We start from the raw sequence: 23,837 nt of genomic DNA on the forward strand, positions 1-23,837 counted from the left end.
TTGTGTACTATTATGAATGTAGTGATAATACATAGGGTCTATGTCCACCCTCGGTTATCATTATTTACAAAAATGTCATCCTATTTGCATGCATAATACATAGGGTCTATGCGCTAAGAGTTTTCCGAATATAAGATAAGCTAAAATTACTGTACTATATAAATGGTAGGGTAAAAGGATAAGATCGTGTCAAGGTAGGATAAATTCAAAATTGTATAGTTAGACTGTATGTACATCATAATAAAAGTAATGATATATGTAGCTCTTAGAAATATGATATTAATTTAGAAATATATGACAAAATCACGAACAATTAGTGTAATTAATAAGATATTTTGTTTGTTTATTTTTCCATTTTTAACTCCTTAAGAGCTATGATTATCATTTTGCTAAATGGATTAATGGGTTGTTAGCATAGTACTTTAGTAGTGTATATGACTAATATGAGTATATCCATCGTATTATTTTCTTTATTTTCCATCTTCACCAGTAAAAAATTTATTATGAATAATACGAAGTATTTGCCAATAGTTTACCCATTACTAAATAGTTGCACACTTGCACTCTAGGTTATGAGTCCACTAACCCCATGATCAAAATCATCATATACATGGACAAATTACTTCTAGTTGTGACAGCAACTCCTCACGAGATGATTTGTTAAATATATATTCAGTTACTTGATATTACAATACTTATATACTTCGTAGACAACTTTCAAAAGTCACAATTGCTTAAAATAACACACTATACAGTTTAAATAATTCTCCATAATTTCTTAACAACATTCTGAGATTTACAAAGGCACTCACCCCTGACAATGCAGAAAAGAGTGACCAATAGGAGCATATTAAAACACTCTCCCAGACTATACGTCTATACAGATAGATGAGGTGGTGATTATTCAGCAACCTCAACCTTTTAAGACCTCTTCCATTGTAACAAACCTACCCTGCTCAATTGAAACCTGTGCAGCAACTCCAATAGCAACCGAAATCAACCCGTCTATTAAATCCACCTCAGGCGCCTGGGTGCCTTTGTTCCTAATGGCCTGCAAAAAGTTTAGGTGCTCTAAAAAACTTGAACCATGATGTAATCCATCATATCTGCAATGTAATGCAATATAATGTAATTAGAGAAGCACTATTTTACTAACATTGGTCATTATATCTTAAAGCAATAGGATTAAGATAAGATTGGTTTACTTTATTCGTTCATCTACTGTTTGTATAGTTTGCACACCATTCCTGCCTGCTTCTCGAGTGCCAAACCTCACAATGCCCTCTGGAACAAAGGCCTCACCCTGAAATGAGATTTTCAAGGATTCATGAGTATTAAAACAAAACCTCAACATGCCACTTCTGGTTTTCCGAGGATTGTGTGGAAAAAACAACAAATTGGATATGCTATGGAGTCGATTTAACAGTTAGGTTTCACCTTTCCTACATCCCCAACTACAGATATTTCTTGCTCATTTTTGCTTCCCTCGGCAAACATGCACAGGTCAAGCATGCCCCGTGAGCCATTGTCAAACTCCACAATAACATATGCGTTGTCAATGATATCAGGTACCTGTCTCAAAAGCAACCACATTGTTATGGACTCCACATCACAACTTTTGCCAACCATTTTAAGTGAACTAGGATCTAAATACTAGAATGTGCAAAAATTGTTTAATTTAATTTTTTAAAAGGCGAATCTTGATCTGTAAAGACTCAGATGACACCTTTTTACCAATTTTCATGACCATTCTGACTGATGTAACCTTAAATTATGAGCCCACTTAATGCATTACCTTCTGTTAGTTCCTCATAGTCAGACATTGCAAACATCATTCTTCTCATTTATAATATTGTACTTTGCATTAAACAATTAGATGTATAACAGTATAAGCAACTTCACTGAGCAAAATGACTACCTTTCCATCATAAACTTCATTCTTGTGATTAACATCCATGGCACCAGAACCCATCACACGAACAGGATTTGCACCGACAATTAATCTCATGAGATCAAAGAAATGACAACATTTCTCCACTAAAGTCCCTCCGCTGTTTGCATTGAATCGGTTCCAGTTGTTGACCTATATGTGATCGATAAAACAGGATAGAAAACCAGGGATTACAGATTTACAGTGAGTGCCTGATTGGTTCAAAAAAATTGTAGCATTATTAACCTTAACCAAGAAAGGAAATCTGTGCTCTCTTATTGCCACCATTCTGATTGGACCTACTTCTCCTCCCTTAACTATTTCTATCAACTTGGCTACCGGTGGCATGTATCTGTACTCTAAACCCACTTGCACCATTATATCTGGTCTTTTCTTGGCAGCATCTACTACCTGAAAAATAAAGCTTAGATTATGAGTATCCTGTGACTCGACTAATTCCAACCATACCCATGATGAAAACTTGAAACACCCCAACAAAAGAATATGAGTACAAAATATGTCAGATCTTTCATCTCAGGACTCAGATATGGCTTCCTGTATTTAAAACCAGTGTCCTAAATTTACAGAATCAGCCTTTAAAACACTCAGATGCATACCCATACTTCAATCAAGTCATATGGACTGTACAAAAAATAAACATGAAAACAGGCGAAAGCAGTATCAATTTATCATGCAACAAATAAGTCCAAAAGTACATGAAACAATCTTTATACATAATCAATCTGCATGAGCTATATATATGATCATCCTTAATTAAATTCCAAAGTAGGCAAGGATCAGAAAGAGTTTTGGACACAAGGGACTGAATGCTGCACACAGATATCCTATTGTTTCAGTCTGACTTTCTAGTATTTGCTTGTCAGTGATTACTTAATAAGGAATACCATCGGGTGGGATAAGGAGTATGGTGTAAGAACTTATAACCCCTCTATTGGCTCTATCACCATGTACAATAACAGTTCAACACAACAATGCCACGTCCATTGTTGAGCATCCAAATTTCTGAAAAACTTTTTCTGATCTATTGTATCTGCTACAATTGCAGTTAGCTGTAAAGCAAAAGAGCTAATGTGAGGGTTCCTCACTTCCTAATGTTACTTAACTCATGTGATGCAGTTTGGGCATCAAATTCTTCCTTCAAGGTTGCCTATGATGTTGTGAAAGTCAATATTGGATAATGGTGCAACCAACTACAGACGTATTACACTGTTCATTGAGGGACAATGTAGCAGCAGAGAAATTCATGGACATTGAAAGAACCTAATTCAGATTTTCTGGCATTTCAAATTTGCCTCACTATGTAGAAAACAAAGTTAAGTACAACATGCACTCCTTTCCATAACTAGGGCCGCCCAATGGCAGGAGCTCCATGAGCAATGGCTCAGGGCCCTTTTTTTTTTTTTTTTGGTGCCCCACATCTTTTCCTTAAAAAAATATAATAATCAATAAAAAGTCTTTTCTAAGAATTTAGATAGCATTTTTATAAAATAATAGCTTAGATAGCATGCTTTACGCCTTAACTTTTCTTGTTTTTTAATTTTTATCTTAATTTTTTCAAGATTTATACTAATTATTACACAATTTACTTTCCAACTATAATAAGTAAAAAATTTCTTTCATAAAATTTTTCTGAAGCTGTGTATCACAGGTTTCCATGGTGATTATTCTAATTTGTAAATGTTTATTGAAACTGTGAATTAAGTTGACTGTCCTCTTTATTTTCTAAATTTGATCTTGGTTTTTTCAGTTTTTAATTTGGTGATAAGAAATCTACCATACACTCAAGGCTAACAAGGAACTGAAAAATTATAGCACCAAGTTGGATGAGTGAATGAAAGCTTAGATGGTTAGGAGGAGGAGGGAAAGAACAATGTGTGGGTTGATAGCAGAGATGATGACGATAGATATTGTCATGAAGATGAATAAGAGTCTAAAAGTTTTTTTTTTTTTTTTTTTTTTTTTTGGGTGGGGGGGGGGGGGGGGTAAGAGATGCTCTAAAGTACAGTACGAAATACGAGTAGTTTTTAGGAATTATGTATTGAAAAACAAAAAAAATAAAACCAAATCAGTTTTGTGTTTTATAAAAACTAAAAACTATAAACATAAAATGATACCAAACAGACCCTTATGTTATAGATTATAAATTTCTTTGGGTTTTTCTTATTGATAGCTATATACATTTGCGCATTCTTATTTGTAGCAAATTTTTTTCAAAAATCTCTTAAATAGCATTGAAATAATTAATTTTCTCTAATAAGACAATGTTTAATAATTTTCACATAATCAACCCAAAATTGATTAATCATAGTAAAATAAATGGGAGTTTGGGTTCTCTCTTACATCTAACCTAGGCAAGTATCTTGGTGTTCCATTACTCCATGAGCGAGTTACCGAAATTAGAAATATATTGTTGATAGAGTTCGGGATAGATTGAGTGGATGGAAAATCAACCAGCCTTCCTTGGCGGGCCGAAATGACTAACTCAGTAAGGGTGATTCGGCCCTACCCACGTATACCCTCACCGTCTTCACCATCCTTCTCCTCAACCCCGCCACCAAAAACAACCGGACACCAACTTACGACCCTTCCCCCACCCCTATTCCCTCCCTTTTACTCTCCCTTTCCCTCAAACCCAGCCGCATTATCCCCATCCCCACCACGAAACCTTAGAAACCCTAACCATTCTCGAAAAATCCTCAATCGTCCCTCTCCTTACCCCTAAAACCCTAAGCGAGCTCAAGCTAGAAATCCCTAACACCTTTTTGCCTTCCCTCTCTCCTCACACCTCTTTGGGTAGGGGATATGGAAGCTGAAGAGGTGGTTGAGCATTTTAAAAGGAGGGGTTGGTCTGTTCGAAGGGTGGAGGAAGTGCAACTTAGGGTGGTTCAAGGAGAAGGGGAAGGGGAGAGGCGGATGGGTGTTAGGGAGAGAGGGACAGGTGGTAAGGTGGTGGCTAGGTGTCTGCACTGGTGGAGGTTGTGGTGAAGGACTAAAGGCGGCAGTGATAGTGTTGATAAAGGTGAGGGTATGGTGTTGGAGTTAATTAGTTAATCATGATTAAAGGTTAATTATAATAAAATATTTGATAAAAATTATAAGTTCAATTCTATTTAAGAAAATTCTATTTTAAAAATAAAAAATAAAAAATTAAAAATTAAAAAAAAAATGTTACCAATAATGAGAATGCGCAATAGTATATGGGATGGGCTAATAGGACATATGGTTATCAATGAGAAAAACCCAATTTCTTTTTATAAAGAAATGTATTATGCACGTTTTTTATTTTTTTATTTTCATTACAGCAAGTGCACTACAATTTTTTTTTAAAAAAAAATAAGTCACTATTTTTTTGAAAAAAATTTCCAACCTTTTGGATCCTCAAATCTCAATCCAATAAAGGATAGCCGAAAAAAAATCATTATCTTACTTTCCATTTTCACTCTCTCCCATACATATTAGATGGTCACATTTTGGTAGTATTTTTGTAACAGTATTAACATTTTTCATCAAAATACTCTATATTTCAATGTGAGGTAAAAGCATTTCTAAGATTCCGAGTGCATCAAATGGAACGAATACAAAGTAAGAAGTAAGTCAAACACAATTTAAATATGAATATAGAGTTGTAATAACAATTTTAATCAGTTTAAAATCTTGATAGGTCCAAGTGTAACCTTAATAGTGATAAAATTTGGACGTACGTAAAAGTTTAATAATACAATAAATTTATATATATTTGATAGAACGCGTACAAAAGTTTAATAAATCCTAACGTAATACAATAAATTTACACATTTTTTGTGGAACGTACGCAAAAGTTTAATGAAAATACAACAAATTAGCACATTTTTGGTAGGAGACTTACTCTAAAATACTCATATTTCTAATTTGTGAGAGTTAAGGTTGAGTTCATGTCACTCACTACCGTGTGAATACTTTTGTACTCCTAAGTGTTCCCATGACTTTGGTGGAATATCATTGTTTTTCCACTCATAAACCTGTATTTATAGTGGAGAATGTTAGTTCTTTGCTACATTATTCTTGTATTTGGATTTAGTTGAAAATTTTTCTACTTACAACTAGAATTCTCTTCTCTAGATTTTTGTATAAGATTTTTCTATACACTATAAATTCTAGATTATTTGATTGCCAATTTGCCACCACTACACCACATACACAGTACAATTTAAGGGGGCGTATGGTTCGGTAAATGAAAACGGAGTGGAAAGGAAACAAATAAGAAGGGAAAATGAATCATTTAGCTTTTATCTATTCATTTATTTGGTTTAACCATGGAAAGGGTATTATGATAAGGGTATTTGTTACACCAAGTTTTTGAGAGGTAACAAATAAAGGGTAACCATTACCCTTAGGTAATGGTAGTTGTTACCATGCCTTCAAACCAAACACACGATAACGGTATTGGTTTAATTGAATTCATTTTCAATCCAAAAAATACACAAACCAAACACCCTCTAATAGTATAATCATAAATTCATGATAAAGTAAAGCAATAATACAAATATATAATGCAGAAAACTTAGTTACATAATTTCATTTCAAGTCTAATGTTGGATTCTCAATACTAAACATGGATACAATTCATATAAAATTTTCGCAAAATTGGCAAGTTTGAGACTTAAACATGTACCCATATCCGACATAACTCACAAGTACCCATGTCCGGGCAATGTAATAAGAAACATACCTGTTGGCAATGAGGGACAGTGGTACAAAGAGGCTTCTCAACAAGAACATGATGAGGCTTAGGATGAGCAATAATATCCATAAGAATTTGATAATGGGTCATATTTGGAGATGAAACTATCACAACATCACACAACCCACTATCCAACATCTCCTTATGCCCTGAAAACACCTTTCATCCAAACAACACCCATTAAAAATTGAACCAAACAACAATCAAATTCAAACATCATTTTAATTTCATAGCAAAATTAGAAGTGAAAATCATACCTGAAGGGGCCAATTGAAGGAGTGAGCAAGATCAAGGGCAGAATCGAGGGAAGGAGGGTGAGGGTCGGCGACGCAGACGACGGAGACACCGTGATCGCGGAGGTGGTAGAGGTTGATAAGGTGTTCTCTACCCATCATTCCTACTCCTATTATTCCGTACTTTACTATTGTCTTCTTCTCCTGCTCTGCTACTTCTACTGCTGCTGCTGATGTCGCCATTGTTGTGGAGGAAAGATCGTGAGTGTGGGAGTGTTCAGTTCAATTGGGATTGAGTTTTTACGAAATTATGTGAATTCAATTTCTTTGGCAGAATGAATTTGGCGTTTTTGGTGGATACTGGTCAAGTGGAAAATGGGTAGAGTTTGTAACTGGATGAGAGAATGGTTAGATACGTGGGTAATTATGTTACTATATTAACTAATTAATTTAAGATGGCACTTTTTTTTTTTTTTTTGTGAATTAAGATGGCACTTGGCCTGGATTAGCTTAAAGTGTGTCTACTTAGATCCGAGCAAAAGACAATCCGGTACGGTAATTATAACGAATTAACGGTTCATGTACCATGCTTGACTTTTTTTTTTTTTTTTTTTTTTGGTGTTAGGCACAATCCAACCCATGTCACGAAAAATGGTTGATTGTGTACATATGTGAAGCCTTTTTCTATGTTTGTGCTTACTCTGCTTAATCAAGCCTTAAGCCATATTTCTCACATCACGAATGAGATGGTTTTTCTATGTTTGTGCTTACTCTACTTACTTGTTTAGTCCAGCCTTAAGGCATATCTCTCACATCATGAATGAGATATGTTGACATGAGCAAAAAAAATGAATGTTGGGTAAGGTAAGAACCCATGACCTTTGGAAGACAAGGTAATATTCCAACTATTAGGCTGCAGGTAAATTTAAACACTATAAAACACTTTGTATTTTATTTTTAAAAAAATTACTAACTTATTCTTATATATATATATATATATATATATATATATATATATTTTTCTCGCGAGTTATAGCTCACTTGATCAAATTTAGCGCTGCATGTATAAGCTATAGCTCGCAAGTGAGTGAGCGATAGCTCAAATGCTCACATTGTTGTGGCAAGACCAAGTTATAGCTCGAGTGAGTGATAGCTCGAAAGCATGATTGCTTGTGGCAAGGCTGGGCTATAGCTAGCAGACGAGCGAATGATAGCTCTCATATAAATATACTCTCTTAAGTCTCCATATATTAGACACGGAGAAGATTGAAAGCCTAAACACATCAAACATAAAACCAATCCTTTGAGATTTGATTTGTTCTTGTAGCAATATCATCCTTCGAGTTTGGGTGCATGAATTACGAATTTACGAGAGAAGTTGTGCTAAACTTGGGGGCGTACGTCACTAGAAAACATGTACCAATGGTGACGTACTTCACAGTGTCATCAATCAAGTTTTTTTTTTTTTTTTTCCCCTTTCTTCATCATTTATTATTGGAATCAACATGTAACTAGTGTGCGGCCCGGGCATTGCGCCGGGTTACCACTTTGATTAAATTGTTTCTTTATGAAATATATTATCATCCATTATGTATGTTATGCATAAATGCTAAACATAATGTGACTAATTAAGAAAGAGTATAGAAAGCAATTTTTAATACCCTATTGTTTGAGAAATGTTGATTTTATTTCTCTTAATTTTTTTTCAAACCTCGCTTTCTTTTCAATTGGTGTGTGTCATTTATAGTTATATTCATTTGTATAGATAACATGAATTATTATTAGATAAGATGGTAAAGAGTTAGATTTTGTATCCTCAAGGTCTAGTGTTCAAAACCCATCAAATGCTTTTTAATATTAATCTATAAATAATAGTTGGAATGATTTGTTAATTGGTAATGACATGTCATTAAGTGATGATGTGGCACAACGCTATGAGATGGGAATGACGTGGCACATAAACGATTTTAGGAACGCTTTTTAATATATAAGTATAGATATAGATTTTATTGACACTTATATATGTATTAATTGACACATGATCAAAATTAGTTTATTTTGGTAATTAACTTGTACAACCTCTTATAAAATTAGTCAGTCTAATCAATACTATATACTAAAAGACACACCAGCAATGACACGTGTCATTTCCTGGTGTGTTGACTATATTTTTAAATTTTGTAAAAAATCCATTTAAAAAACAAATACATAAATAAAAGATTTGATCCGTCCTAATATTTATTGCCAATTATAAACTTAAATATAAAACAAATTTCTTATTTACATAAATAAAAATATTTGATGTATGCATGTATCCTTCCACAATCAAATGCATATTATAAAAGACTTGCTTGACAAATAGGCTATTTTATAATCCATCATAATATTCACATATGTAAATTTACTTATACAATGTTAATTTAAAATTAGTTATTAAAAAATTCCGTGCATGCCACGGGGTCTAACCTAGTACTCATAAGTCATAACTTGTTTGTAGATTTAAATTTTAATTACTCCCTTTGTCCCTAAATTACATTTTTATTTCTAGCATATATTCCTCACATAATAAAACGAAGTAGGAATGTAATTTAGGGACGAAGGGGTACCATTAATTTCCGTACATGGCTCGGGAATCATGTAATTGAATAAATAAATCAATACTCCGTAGTACAATATCACTTGAACAACAGAACAAGTATTACTGTATTAGAACCGGCATTCCGCAGCGCCTGTTACTGTCTTGGCCTCCAAGACAACTGCTACTTCCATGTATTGCAACAAATTCCAGTACCTGTAAAATCATAAGCAAAGAAGACTCCCAAAATGAAATTTAGGGTTCATCTCAAATTCCCAGTATTCGATAATATCTATCGAATTTCCAGTCTCAAACTACTTCAATGTCGCAATTTCAATCCCTTCTTCCTCAACCAGCTTCGTACCTTTTCTTCTTCTGCTAAAGCTGCTCTTAACGACGGCCATAACAGCAACAGCAGCAGCTCTAATGGTTTCTATCTCCTTTTTCTGTAAATTTATTTTGAAATTTTCAGTAATTTAAGCTCATCAATTTTATTTAATTTTAATTTTCTTGAAATAATTTTTGCAGGAAATACATTTTTGTTGCCTGGCGCAACTGTGGCTACTATACTTATGCTTGGTGCTCTTCATGCTCGTCGTCTTTACGATGATAAGAAGGTCATTTTTCCATACATTTTATTTTTCTGTATTAATGTTATGCTTATTTATGAACTTATTTTGATTTTTTTTTTTGTATAATTAGTATTAAATGGATTAAACTGTAGCTCCATAATTAAACTCTTATTTTCTGTTGACGATTTTAGCTGTTGATTAGATTGTTTAAGCTTTGTTCATGGCTATTTGATCTAGATAAGTTCGTGGCTAATTTGATTTGGATAAATTACATTTGTCATAAAATAGTTTAGGTTTTGGGCTATTAATTTCATGCCAAGATTTCAAATAAGTGAAGTTCAGGGCAATTAATTTCAAAAGGTTTGGATGTGTGTAATTCAAATGAAGAGGATATATCTTTTCCTGGTTTTAATTTTACTCCATAAGTTCAGTTCATGCTTGTGATTTGTGAAATGTATGTTGGTTTTGAGATAGTGTCTTAGCGCCTGACATTGAAATTGTTTGTTGATAGGTTGAGGAGGCAAAGGAGAAAGGATTCGAACCTGGGTTCCAGCCTGATGCAAAGGTAATGTGCTTGTTTAATTGTCTATTTGTCTTTTGACGTCGACATTTATTAAAATTAATTCATAAATTCGATATGAGTACGAGTACTTGTTTAACATTTTTTGGATATTCTTTTTATGCATGTATTAGGCTTCATTTTTGGGACTTCTACCCCTACGCACTATTTCTCGTATGTGGGGCTCCTTAATGAGTGTGGTGAGTTAAAACTTTCACTTCAATTTGTAACCAGAGAAAGTTGTTTACCTTATGAATATAAACCATCTGCTGTTGATATTTCATAACATGATGTGCTGCCTGTAGTGGTCAAAATGAATCTTCTCTTGTGTAATTTATCGCAGGAACTTCCTGTAAAAATGCGACCATATGTTTACAGAGCATGGGCACGGGCATTTCATTCAAGTAAAATCATTTGCATTGCTTTTAGTGCTCCACTTTTTTCACTTGACATCAATGATGAAATCACTGTCTTTATTTGTTTTGGGCTGTTGTGAGCTTGAGAAATGTAAGCTTCCTGCAAGGAGTTTTATGAGAGGTTTTTATTTGCAGACTTAGAGGAAGTGGCTTTGCCTCTGGAAGAATACCCATCTATGCGGGATTTCTTTGCTCGGAGGCTGAGAGAAGGTTGCAGACCTATAGACAATGATTATCAATGCCTGGTAACTGGTAACAACTTTTTGGTTTCTTTATATGTCTAACCTGCATTTTTATTATCTGCCTTTTGTTCATTATATGGTGCTCGTTTGTGATGACAGATCAGCCCTGTGGATGGCATTGTTGTGAGATTTGGGGAGTTGAAAGAACCTGGTGCCATGATTGAGCAAGTTAAAGGTTTTTCCTATTCTGTGTCTGCTCTTCTTGGACTAAATTCATTCCTTCCCATGGTATCTGGGAAAGACGTGGTTGAAAAGAGCAGTGAAGTAGAGAATGTTCACAAGGATCAAACTAAGAAGTCATGGTGGAGAGTATCTTTTTCTTCTCCCAAATTTCAGGAACCAGTACCTGCTAGGTAAAGAGGCTATTCAGACTACATAATTTTCACACTTTTGATGCTTCAAAGAATTTGTTCAGTATTATCTTGATATCTTCTACACCTTGATATTGCTCTTGGTAATTGCTCTTTGTCAAGGGTAGAAGAGATAGCATTGTGGCTAGTCAATTTCTTTTTATTTGTTCTGTGTTCTTATTGTTGCTCATGCACGGGCCATATATTGACCTTTGATTTGCTTCCATTGCATTGTTGATACTGTAGTTATCTCTTTATGCAGGTATTTGGTCTTATAATTTTTTTTTTTATCATTGATGTGTGCCTGCTATGTTTCATTCCTTTTACAAGTACACAGTCACATATACATAAATTGCCACATCTGCTAATAATTATGATTTATTTTGCAGTCCAATGAAAGGTCTTTTTTATTGTGTCTTGTACCTAAGCCCTGGAGACTACCATCGTATACATTCACCTGTTGACTGGAATGTTCTTGTCCGCAGACATTTTTCAGGTGATTCAAAAATTCAGTTTGACTGTAGGGAAAGCTCTATCTAGAACAATTTGCTGTACGGAGAGGAATAATTTAGATAGTCATGGTTTGGATAGCCAACTTCAGCTTCTTGAAACAGAATGTTGTTATTTCTCATGTAATCTTCATGATACTATCAGCTGATAGTATTTACTTAATATTCTGCCTAGCCTAGTTATGCGCTCAATTTAGGTTGCCTTTTGGCAAGCAATAGCTTGAATTGAAAGATTAGGCTACATGCTCATATTTTGTCTTCTTAGGATGTTAAGCTGCTTTGTTTTACCATAAACATTTATTAATCCTTCATCTTAATTTTTGTATTGGACCTTGCTGGTTGAATGCTTATATACTTACCGGCTGATCCACTTAGCCATAATAAACTGACCTGAGCAAGGCTAACTGCACGGTGTTATGCATTTTCTGCTGTTGCTATTTGTTTTTAAAATTTACTTCAGCTATCACCTTCCTTTATTTGGTGGTTTTAACTATAAGATTGTCATCTTTATTGTTGTAGGTCGCCTTTATCCTGTGAATGAGCGTGCTACTAGGACAATCAGAAACCTATATGTCGAGAATGAAAGGGTACACAAACTTCTTAATTTCATAACTTTCATAGCTGTAGAAAGACTAGAAAATGTACTCAGCAGAATCATTTGATGATTAAGGAGAAATTTTCTTATTGCTAGTGTCAAACTGGGCTAATCTGCTTCTTATAATGGTCATCATTGGCACTAGGAATAACCACTAATTTCATTTTTCTGTTATTTGTGGCGGGTGAAAACTAGCTAAAAGTCAAGGTACAGCCAATGGTAGACATAGTAACACCTTCTTCTACAGTTTGCATGTGGTTGAAAGTCTAATACAACAAGCAAATTGCTCATTTTACCATATTACTTACGAGATTAATTTGTCTTGAAGTCCCAGAGGAGTCATATACTCATATGCAGGCCACTAGTCTTTTACACCACATCCCTAGCCAGCCACTAAAATGCTTTTCAGCTCCTAATATTATGAGTGACACTGCAGCTGGCCAGCTGCAAACATGATTTTGTACACTAAGAAGCTAGATAACATGTGTTTTTAGAATTTGTACATGATCTTTTCACATTTTTGCTAATGAGGTTTTCTCTGTTTATTATTCGTCTAAACCAGATTGTGCTGGAAGGTCAGTGGCAACAAGGGTATCTAGCACTTGCAGCAATAGGTGCTACAAACATTGGTTCTATTGAGGTAATCGTATCTCTATCTCTAATTGTTTTACGCTAGAGATTTTATTTTTTGTATTTAATTTGGTGCCCTTTGTTTTATGTTGCTTGGTATTTTTTATTATTATTTTATTTATTTATTTATTTTTATTTTTTATTTATTTTTTATTAAATTTTTTTATAAAATGGTACGTGCTATTTGTAAGAGTCGTAAGACCACCCTTTATGTAAAAAATACTAACCTTTTTGAACCCTTGATGACCGGAAGCAAGCTGTGTACTTAATAGTAATAGCTAATAGCTAACTTCTGCAAATTTCAGACTTTTTATTGACTTTTTAAATTATCAATTCTTCTCATGATTTACTTCCTTGAACATCAGCTTTACATTGAGCCAGAGCTGCGGACAAATCGTCCTAGAAAGAAGTTTCTACAGTCAGAGCCACCTGAGGAGCGCGTGTATGAACGAGAAGGTGTTGGCTGTATGGTTAAGAAAGGAGAAGAGGTTAGAAATGAAATCCAATCTCTCTTCAAAGTTACTTTACCCTTACAGATTTTCTTGATATTTAGAGGTTAATGGCCTTTAATATTATTATCATTCGATTCGATGTTTTGATGGTGTTTCCTTTCATTTGTTGAGTTTTTGTATGACTGCTGATGAGTGATGACTGTTAGCCTCAAGTCTCGTATGTTTTTGGGATCTGTTTGCGAGTATAGTCTTGGTAATTTCATTACATTATCAAAATATACAGGTTGCAGCTTTCAACATGGGATCAACAGTGGTACTTGTCTTTCAGGCTCCGGTAGCCAAATCAACAAAAGACAACACACCATCAACAGACTTCCGATTCAACATCAAACGTGGTGACAGAATCCATGTGGGAGAAGCCCTTGGGAGATGGAATGATTCACAGAAAAAAGAATGAGGTCATATAATGAAACTAGTAGGAACACACAAATTTTTTTTAGGTGACAGAAGATATCATAGAAGTTTTGCCCATTGCAACTATTGAGAGAGCCATAACTAACAAATATATACGCATATAGTCCCCACTTAGAATTTAATGTATGATTTTATGTGAAATTCAATTGATTGCCTAATTGTAAAGAGGGGATATATTATACACTAAACACCTATATTGAGGCTCATTGGTCCATATTATGTACTCCCTCCGTTTCAGAATGATGTTCCTGTTTCGTAAATCGATGTAAATTTTGACCCAACTTTGACCGCAAATATATTTAATCTCACACTAGCAAAAATTATAAAAGTTAGATATTAATAATCTACTCACTAAAACGAATCAAACTAGATCCCACATGATTATATTTATTCTTATAGATTAAGAGAAATTTAGAAGATTCTCTCTTTCTTAAAAAAGTCAAAAGTTCAAAACAAGAACATCATTGTGGAACGGAGGGAGTAGTATAATACTATATTTGATCTCTTTTCTTTTAGGCGTAGAGCATCTGATCACAAACTCATTCTTCTGTTGATTGATCAGGTGTAGAGGGCATTCCAATTCATCTCATGTCTCCATTTCCATCTGTCTACAACAGTAATGGGAACTTGCATGATTCTTCTGCATTAGATTATGTCTGGGCTACTAATAGGGTTTTCTTGTCAACAGGCTGGTAGTACCAGATACAATAACATGTATCACGCATACTTGTATCATGTAAAAATGCATTATCTTTATGGCTAAAATTCAACAAACAGAACGAGGTGGATTTATAAAATAACTGCTTCTCAAATTATAGCAAACCTTATTTGTAATAAATGGAAAGTCAATTAATCATATTCATATGAAATTTCTTTCAAAAAAAATAAAAATAAATAAAAATTCATATTCATATGATATTATGATGTAATATTTGCATGCCATAGCAAAGTACGGCGTAATTTTACAGAAAGTTAGCAAGAGCTGCGGATCCCCGGTCACTAGCAGATCAGCACATTCCGATTTTGGATTATGATCAGCAAATTTCTTTACTAGAAGGTGGGGGATTAGTATGTGTTCCAACCTGCAAGTAAAGGCATAGTCATATACACAGAGCTCCGACTGAGGATATATTTAGACTTTCTAGGCCAAATGGAGGGGTAGGGTATTTTGGGTCAATTTTCCGCAAGTCCACTCTGAGATATGTCAAACCTTCTCATCACAGAACAACAGTAGCTGCATGAATCAGATAGCTTACCTTCAGGGTAAGCCATTCTTCTCTATTGATTGAAAAAGAAATATGATCACAGGCATTACTTAATGAAAAATAGTGGAACTACTCATTGCTGTCACAAATAGGAATTCCCAGTTATGATAATTGACAGAAGCTGTGCTTTAAATGAACAAGCATCATGAAAAATCAGTGAGGAGAAATTTACGAATATGGTGAATAAGCCATAGGTGATAGGTCCTGTATACTCCAACGGTTGTTGCTAAGGACTTGTATTTTACAAAGCTCCAAGCTACTAGCTCAACCATTGGAGTTGAAATGAAAAAGTAGCTCCTTGACAAAAAAGAGGAAGAAGAAGCCAACCTATTGATAAGTGTGATCTATTTAAATAGCAAGCTAGTAGCTGTCCATAGGGATAAAAACTAGCTAGCAAGGGGAATAGCTTGAAATCTCATATGGCATGACAAATTTAAAACCTAATTTGGCAATTAGTTTGTCGTTGGAGATTCTCTATAACGCTTAGTTTGAAGGACACCCCCTAACAGAATTATCATCACATTTCTCTCAGCATAGGGCACACCGACATAAACCAAGTACAGAAGTGGCACCATTTACCATAACCCACACACCGACCCTAACCCCAATCCTAGGGAGTCAAGCATGCTGCTCATTATAATTCACTTAGACTTGCAAAATAGAGACCCTAACACTTTGTTTGGATAGAAAGAAATGGAAGGAAAAGAAGAGAAGAGAAAGGGAGGGGGATAAATTCTCTTGTTTGGGTAAAGGATTGGAGGAAGGAAGGGGAAGGAGAGGGAGGGATCCATTTTCCCTCTCTCTTAATAAGCATAATCCCTCCAAATTGGAGAGATTTGGAGGGAAAATGGATCTAACCTCCCCCTCCCTTTCTTTTCCCTTCCCTTCCTCCTCTTCCCCTCCCCTTCCTTTCCTTTCTTCTTTGCTATCCAAACAAAGCATAAATTCTAAGGAATTAAACCACCCAAGGGAAGAAACTACATAGAAAATCTGCACATTTAATCCCACTTGCACCACCATACTGCCAAGGTAACCAGCTTTTTAAATCCAATATGGCAACAGTCTGCCAATCCGGTGATAAGCCAACCACTTTTCTAAGCCACTAAACACTAGAATTGTTCATATGGATAACAAAATACAAACAAGGGAAGTTAGGTTACGCTTAAGTTTCAAAATGCAACTCTAATCTAGTTTCTGAAAGACAAGTCTCTGGACTGTATTATCTAAAGGAAAGGAAAATAATATCTTGGATAAATCTCCACAGCTCGCATCAAATGCATCTCAAGTTCAACATGATTAGAAGAGGTTCAGTGTTCAACAATTTAAGAGAGTTTCATGTAGGAATTTCAAGAACCAAAGTAAATGGGAACCATGAGGTGTGCAGCAACATCGATCTAGTTAACTTTTTAATATTCAATATAAGAAGGCAAAGGGAGTCATCAAGATTCCATATAACTGAATTTGAATTAAGCTAAAGAAACAATAAGGCAGCAATACATCAATATTGTGCAATGAACACTTCTGAAAAATTTCATAATCTCTTTCTCATATAACAACAATTAACAATTTCATATGACCATACATTTACATTGCCACTATATGGATCAGTCAGTGCATTACATTACCCTTTTACTCATGTCACTCTTTAGTACCCAAATGAACACGCCGACGAAATCTAAAATCACTTCTAACATCAAAATTGCTCTATATCAACCCTTTGTTCCTGAAAAATACAACCAAATCACACCCTTCAAAATCCTTCCAAAACAATGTCGACACAAATGACAAGATCAAAACCAAATTCATATAAATCACTCATAGGATGCCAAAATACACAATGAAATGAATCAATCTACCATCCAATTACTCAATTTTCAAACTAATTCTCAAAAATATACAATCAAAATCCTAAAATATTGGAGAAAACCTAAATCAAAACTAAAATGAAATTGCAATCAAATTCTGGAAAAAAATACCTACGTCTGTTTGGAGAAAGAAGGAGAAGAAGGAACACGCTTATTGCGGAACATCATGTAACCAAGCGGCAATACGACGCCGATCATCATCACCATTGCTCCGATCAAGTATCTCAATGGACTTGGTGGTTCTACTTCTATCAATTTTCCAACCTGCCATTTTCCAAATTCAGTCAGAGATCTAATTCAATAATTAAAGGATGCCAAAATCGGTAGAAGATTCTAGAAAGAAGCTAACTTACCGGCATTATTGAGTGATGAAGAACACAAGAAGATCTGGATTTTCTGGAATTTGTGTTTTGATGATGATAGATGATAGAAGAAGGAATCGGGTAATTCTTCTTCTTCACCCAAATTGCTCCTTTATGTTTTGGAAAAATTAGAAATAATAATCCCAACTTTCATGCATTTTCCTAGAATAATCCCAACTTTGGATTATTTTGGAATAATCCAAACTTTATGGGGTCTTCTTTTTCTTCAATTCCAAACCGGTCAACAAAAATCAATGACCTAATATATCAGGTAACTTGACACGTGTCAAGTGTTGATTGGTCTAGACATAAAAATTAAAAAAAAATAAAAAACAAAAAAATAAAAATCAGAAAAACCAATCAACCTCCCCTTCCCCCACGGCCAACCTTAACCTCCACCACCATGGCCAGCCCGCTGCCCCTCCTTCTCCAGACCCACACCTCTGCCACCAAACAGTCCCCTACCATCCCAACAGCCACTCCCTAGCCCAGCCTTGACAGCCACCACCTCCCCCTGCACCACCGTTGAAACCTCCTCCTTCCATATCCACAAGAGCGCAATAAACCCCCTGCGGAAGGAGGGTGGCCGTTGTTGCTCCACCAACGAAACAGCCCGAACAGCCGCCTATCCCCCACACCTTGCGTCGCCGTTTTACCCTTCCCCGAAACCCCCTCCAATTCCCCAACACAACCACCGAAACCCCAAGTTCGCAGCCATGGAAACCCTCACCGAAACCCCAAAATCGCAGCCACCATTACCCCAAAATCGCAAATTCATGGAAGTCACGCTAATTCAGGGGCGGGTCAGTTGTTTTCGGGATTAAGGGAGGGGTTTCAAGTGAATTACGTGACGGTATGCCAGCCCGGAGTTCGTGGCTGGGGAATTGAGAGGAGAGAGAATGAAAAGGAGTTACGTTTGGGTGGATTTCGTGGTTGGGGTCAGATTTCATGCCTGGTGGCCGGAAATTGTGGCTGGTGGCTGAAATTCGTGGTTGGTGGTCGGGTTTCTTGGCTGGCCGGATTTCATGGCTAGTGGCTGGCCTCCGTGGTTGGTGGTTGGATTCAAGGCTTTTATGATTTTTTTTTTAATTTTGTTGTTTTTTTTATTAAATTTTTTTAACTAATTAACTTGCAACACGTGTCACTTTAATCTAAAAAAAAAAAAATAATAATAATAACCCATTCAACCGGTAACCAGTATTTGGGATTGAAGAAAAAGAAGACCCCTAAAGTTCGGATTATTCCAGAATAATCCAAAGTTGGGATTATTCTAGGAAAATGCATGAAAGTTGGGATTATTATTTCTAATTTTTCCTTATGTTTTTGCAGTTTAGTACTAGTACAATCTCGCTTGTTGTGGGGTGAAAAGCTGGAAAAATGAACTCCAAATTTCTAATTTTCCGTTTTGGTATTGGGTTGATAATGATTTCGGGTTTTGATCGTTTTGGGTTGCGGTAATCGGGTTAATCAGTTGACCGTTTGGGTTTAGATCATTTAGGGTTGTGCTAATCGGATTTAGCATTGATCGTCGGGTTTTGTAGATCGTTTTGGGTTGTGTTAATCGGGTTAATCTATTGAACGTTTGGGTTTTGTCGCTTGATTTAATTTAGACCTTACTCTCATTTCAAGGTTATTATTGATCAATATTGAGTTTTGTTGATCAAAACTTCTTTTTTTTTCTACTCGTAAATAGTATCAAAAGTGAAGAGGATATGAGTATTGACTTACATTGATAAAAGTTGATTTGTACTAGGCTAAACAAAATTTAAGTGTCAAAGTTGTCAATTAGGACTTAGGAGTAATATAGATTTCAAAGATTCAATAAGAAAGCCACTAAAATAAAGTCACATGTTGGACATGACTATCTCTCTCGTTATTTTTTATGTTTTGAAAAGTTTTTCAACAAGATACAATAAATTCTTAGTTGTTCTCGGGTACACCTATAAATAGATGTATCTACGAGGGTTTTTCTATTTATTCATTTAATTAGTTTCTCGCAAAAAATTTTAAGGAGAAATTATTATTAGCCATATGTTTTTTTAATTTTATTTTTATAATTGACGTTTCATAGCTTAAAGCAAAATTATGATTTTTAATAGTCGTAAAAATACACTCAACCACCTTGCTAAAAGGGTCAAGATTTTACTTCAAACAAAATTTTGCTAAAACGGAGCCCACCCGAAACGGCGTCGTATAACCCCATCGCATCTTTACAGCGTTGCCGTTTGGACCCTACAAAAATTTTGATCCTTACCAGAGGGAAGTGGTTGGCCACCATTTTTCCCGATTTCAGCTTTTTAAAAAAATCAAAAAAAAAAAAAAAAAAAACCTGGAAAATGGGAGGCACCCATTATTACCAAGAGGAGAGAGAAACTGAATGACTGAAAAAAAAAGAGATGAATTTCTTCCGGAAAATCTCTTCACAATCCCAGTTTTCCAAAATTACTCAGAGATCCTTCAATTCTTTCAAATTTACTGCTGACTCCCTAGATCCTCCTCTTGTTCATGGCATTCATGTCTTCCATTGCCCAGTAAGTTCTTCTTATTGTAATTGTTTTATTCAATTAAAGTTGTAATTCTTGGCTTAATTTGATTCAAGAATGATTTTTTAAATTATTTTTTTACATGTTGTCACTGTTTTTTTGGTGGGAAATTTGAAAAATGGAAAAATTTGTTGGAAGCAAAAAGGATGCAGTTGGAATAGTGGCAAAGTTATCAGAATGTTTAGCTTCAAGGGGTGGAAACATTTTGGGAGCTGATGTTTTTGTACCTGAAAAGAAGCATGTCTTTTATTCTAGAAGGTTGTTTCTTTTGCCTTTTATCTTTGTTTTCTTCTTCATTTTTAGTACTTTGATTTAGTTTTGCTTAATGTTGCCTTTTGAATATTCCTGCAATAAGCCAATCAAGTTTCAAGGGTAGTTTTTGGGAAAAAAAAAAGTACTTTGGTTCTTGTACACTTTATTTGTGATTGAACCCTAGAAGGTTAGGTTATATTGATTGGAATGGAGATTTTAAGTGGCATATGTATGGTTACTTGTTGCTTAGGGGTTACGAGTACGATCCGAGTAAGTGTTTCACACTTTCACTGAATGAATAATGTGGTGGATGGTATGCAAAATGATGAATTGAATGAAGGATGTGATATGTAAAGTTGAGACTAATTTAATCCTAAAAAGGAAACTGAAATGTCCTGAGTCCTGACTCCCATATGAGTGAGACGTCTCTATTGGGATTGAATGAGTAGGGACTAGGTTGGTCTTTGATGATAAGGTTATTTATAGAGAAACAGTTAGGTGGAGAAATGAAGAGTGTTTTAATTGGAACAAGTCAACTAACCCTTTTTGACTTTAATATTGGAAATTTGATTTTGCTATGTAGCTGAATTGGTTTGGGGATTAGAGGTGAAGCTATGTGTATGTTGCTGTGCTTCATAGGCAAAGAAACCAAATTTCATATTAGTTGCTCACCTTAAAGGTTAAAATGAAATGATAAAATGTGTTTTGATGATTATCATCATTCATCAGTAGATCATTATGTAAAGTTGTGCTTACAATTTTCTGTAAGGCAAATCTCACATTCTCACTTATGATGGAGACTGTGACAACTACTTCTGATTGGAGGGTTTCTTTGCTTTTCGTTTTATTGTCCTTCACTTCATCCTAGCTTAAAGGCAATGGTATCATTGTATCTTGTAGACATCTAGTTCTGCTGCACAAATGTGATGTAGATTGTGTTATCTACCAAGTGACAATGGCACCTTAACATGTAGCTTATCGAGGATTGATATTCACATCTATGAATATAACAAATGTTTGAACTACTCTTTTACAGTGAATTCGTTTTTGATCCTTTGAAATGGCCAAGGGAGCAAATAGACGAGGACTTCCAAAAAATAGCTGAAATGTTCAATGCAATGAAATCAGTTGTTCGTGTGCCTGATCTAGATCCGAAATACAAAATCGCAGTTTTTGCTTCAAAACAGGTCTCATTTCTGCATATTTTTTTTGCACTTTTTTTTCTTGATCAGGTTATGGGCATGAATTTTGTCCTTGACTTTGTAGGTTAGGGTAATGTTTGCTGCACTAGGGTAATGTTTGCCGCACTATAATACCTTCTAGCTTCATTTTTTTATTTTTTTATTTACAAACCTTTGTCATTTTTTTGATAGGATCATTGTCTTGTTGACTTGCTACATTCATGGCAGGATGGAAAACTGCCTGTAGATATAACTAGAGTGATAAGGTCATTGTTAAAGATACTCTGACCATGTCTTTTGTACATTCTTTTGGTGATGTGGACATTGACTTAATTTTTTTTTTTTTTTTTTTTTTTTGTTTGTTTGTTCTTGTAGTAATCATGATAGACATCCTGATTCCCATGTGATGCGTTTTCTTGAGCGTCAGCGTATTCCTTACCATTATCTGAAGCCAGTTGCTGGAAACAAAAGAGAGGAGGAGATCTTGGATTTGGTTCAGGATACAGATTTCCTTGTACTTGCTCGGTACATGCAGGTACCTCAAGTTCCCATATGAAGTCTTTTTTCTTTTCTGTGAAACTGCAATTTGTTTGTGTTTAGCCAGTATATATCCTTTTTATAGATGGTAATCAAGTCCATTCTCAGATCCATTTGATTTCTTAGTATTAATGACTTTCTGTAAGCATTGTGATCTTGAAACTTTAAGTTTACTGCTGGGAGATTTCGAGGTTGAACTCTGGAGAGGGTAGAGCTTAATGTTGGGATTAGATTATCAGTTATGATTGTATATAATTCATGTAGTTAAGTCCAGAATTATGATAACTGGAGTTTATAATTCACCAGTGTATTGTCTGTTAGACTGTTAGTTCAAACTGGCAAAATCATAATTGTTGCAGACTAGAAGTTAGAGGCTGATTTAATTTTGTAAAATTGACCATGATTAGTTAAAAAGATCAGTTCATTAGTTTTGCTTCATGATGACATATGGAAATATGAAATGTCAGGAAGTTGCTAAGAAGTGTGTTGAATGTTGGTGGCTTACTAGAGTCAAAGACAACCTCCTTTTCCATCTTGCTCATGTGTTTCTTCTAGATTCCAGTTGTCGTAGGAAGCTCGATTCTCATTTCTTATAATCTGATATTCTGATTATTGTGTTGCTGATGCTTTGTTTTGCTTCTAGTATCTAAAATCACTTGTCTGTTCCCCCTGTTTTTAATTATTATTTTATTTTGCAGATTTTATCAGGAGATTTTTTGAAAAAGTATGGAAAGGACGTCATTAACATCCACCATGGCCTTTTGCCATCATTCAAGGGTGGGAATCCATCAAGACAGGTTCGTTTATTTCTGGTCTATGGCTCTTGTCATATCTCTCTTTGCAAGGTATTTTGCTTGCTTCTCATGCTCATATTTCGTTGTTAATTTTGACAGGCTTTTGATTGTGGAGTAAAAATGATTGGTGCCACAACTCACTTTGTAACAGAAGAGCTTGATGCAGGGCCAATCATTGAACAAATGGTATGTGCTTTTATTTATGTATTTATAATCTTTTATTTTTCCACTTATCCATTTGAGCCTACATAACTTGAGCATATTACATATGTGCTTGGTTTCTAAAAAAGTAGAAGCAATTTTTATTTGGAACTGCAGGTTGAGAGAGTTTCTCACAGGGATAACTTGCGAAGTTTTGTACAAAAATCAGAGAACCTTGAGAAACAGTGCCTCTCAAAGGCAATAAAATATTACTGTGAGCTACGCGTTCTACCATATCTGGATAACAAGACCGTTGTGTTCTGAGTGGAAAATGGTTGAGAATCAGCTAATGTATGTATATACAAACATTCATTTGACTTAAATTTTGACAAGGCAATTACTTGCATGATTATTCTTATACAAAAAAATGAGATAAATATATTCAGCTTCTGTTGCCAAATGTAGGTCAAATAAAATGCAATTTATTTTACTATGATTATGGTTGCAAGCCTGCAAGTGTAGGTCAAATAAAATGCAATTTTAGGCTACCTTTTGATCTTATATACTTATATGGTGAATTGGTGATACAATATTTTTGATTTTTCCTCTTTGCTCTGCT

The 23,837-nt window shown here is 35.0% G+C and overlaps 3 protein-coding genes across 3 annotated transcripts; 2 read left to right on the forward strand and 1 right to left on the reverse strand.

Moving 5' to 3' along the window:
- Positions 1–656: 656 nt before the first annotated feature.
- Positions 657–7,299, reverse strand: LOC145597791 (uncharacterized). The gene is made up of 7 exons (XM_081654036.1): positions 6,929–7,299; positions 6,660–6,830; positions 2,177–2,341; positions 1,919–2,083; positions 1,438–1,572; positions 1,206–1,303; positions 657–1,106 (listed from the first exon to the last, which is right to left on the reverse strand). The coding sequence occupies exons 1-7, from the start codon at positions 7,145–7,147 to the stop codon at positions 914–916; spliced, it is 1,146 nt and encodes a 381-aa protein (XP_081510162.1). The 5' UTR covers positions 7,148–7,299; the 3' UTR covers positions 657–913.
- Positions 7,300–9,582: 2,283 nt separating this feature from the next.
- Positions 9,583–14,516, forward strand: LOC145597790 (phosphatidylserine decarboxylase proenzyme 1, mitochondrial-like). The gene is made up of 12 exons (XM_081654035.1): positions 9,583–9,908; positions 10,008–10,096; positions 10,563–10,616; positions 10,745–10,810; positions 10,954–11,014; positions 11,162–11,271; positions 11,368–11,621; positions 12,008–12,114; positions 12,647–12,714; positions 13,285–13,362; positions 13,718–13,840; positions 14,088–14,516. Exons 1-12 carry the CDS (start codon positions 9,728–9,730, stop codon positions 14,259–14,261), a joined length of 1,365 nt encoding a protein of 454 aa, XP_081510161.1. The 5' UTR covers positions 9,583–9,727; the 3' UTR covers positions 14,262–14,516.
- A 5,398-nt stretch (positions 14,517–19,914) lies between these two features.
- On the forward strand, positions 19,915–23,678 carry LOC145597780 (formyltetrahydrofolate deformylase 2, mitochondrial-like). The gene is made up of 8 exons (XM_081654025.1): positions 19,915–20,301; positions 20,459–20,571; positions 21,602–21,752; positions 21,939–22,012; positions 22,122–22,281; positions 22,982–23,080; positions 23,177–23,263; positions 23,396–23,678. The coding sequence occupies exons 1-8, from the start codon at positions 20,167–20,169 to the stop codon at positions 23,540–23,542; spliced, it is 966 nt and encodes a 321-aa protein (XP_081510151.1). The 5' UTR covers positions 19,915–20,166; the 3' UTR covers positions 23,543–23,678.
- The last annotated feature ends 159 nt before the right edge of the window (positions 23,679–23,837 follow it).

Source organism: Chenopodium album, chromosome 20 (assembly GCF_948465745.1).
Source record: "Chenopodium album chromosome 20, dcCheAlbu1.1, whole genome shotgun sequence".
Lineage (NCBI taxonomy): Eukaryota > Viridiplantae > Streptophyta > Magnoliopsida > Caryophyllales > Amaranthaceae > Chenopodium > Chenopodium album.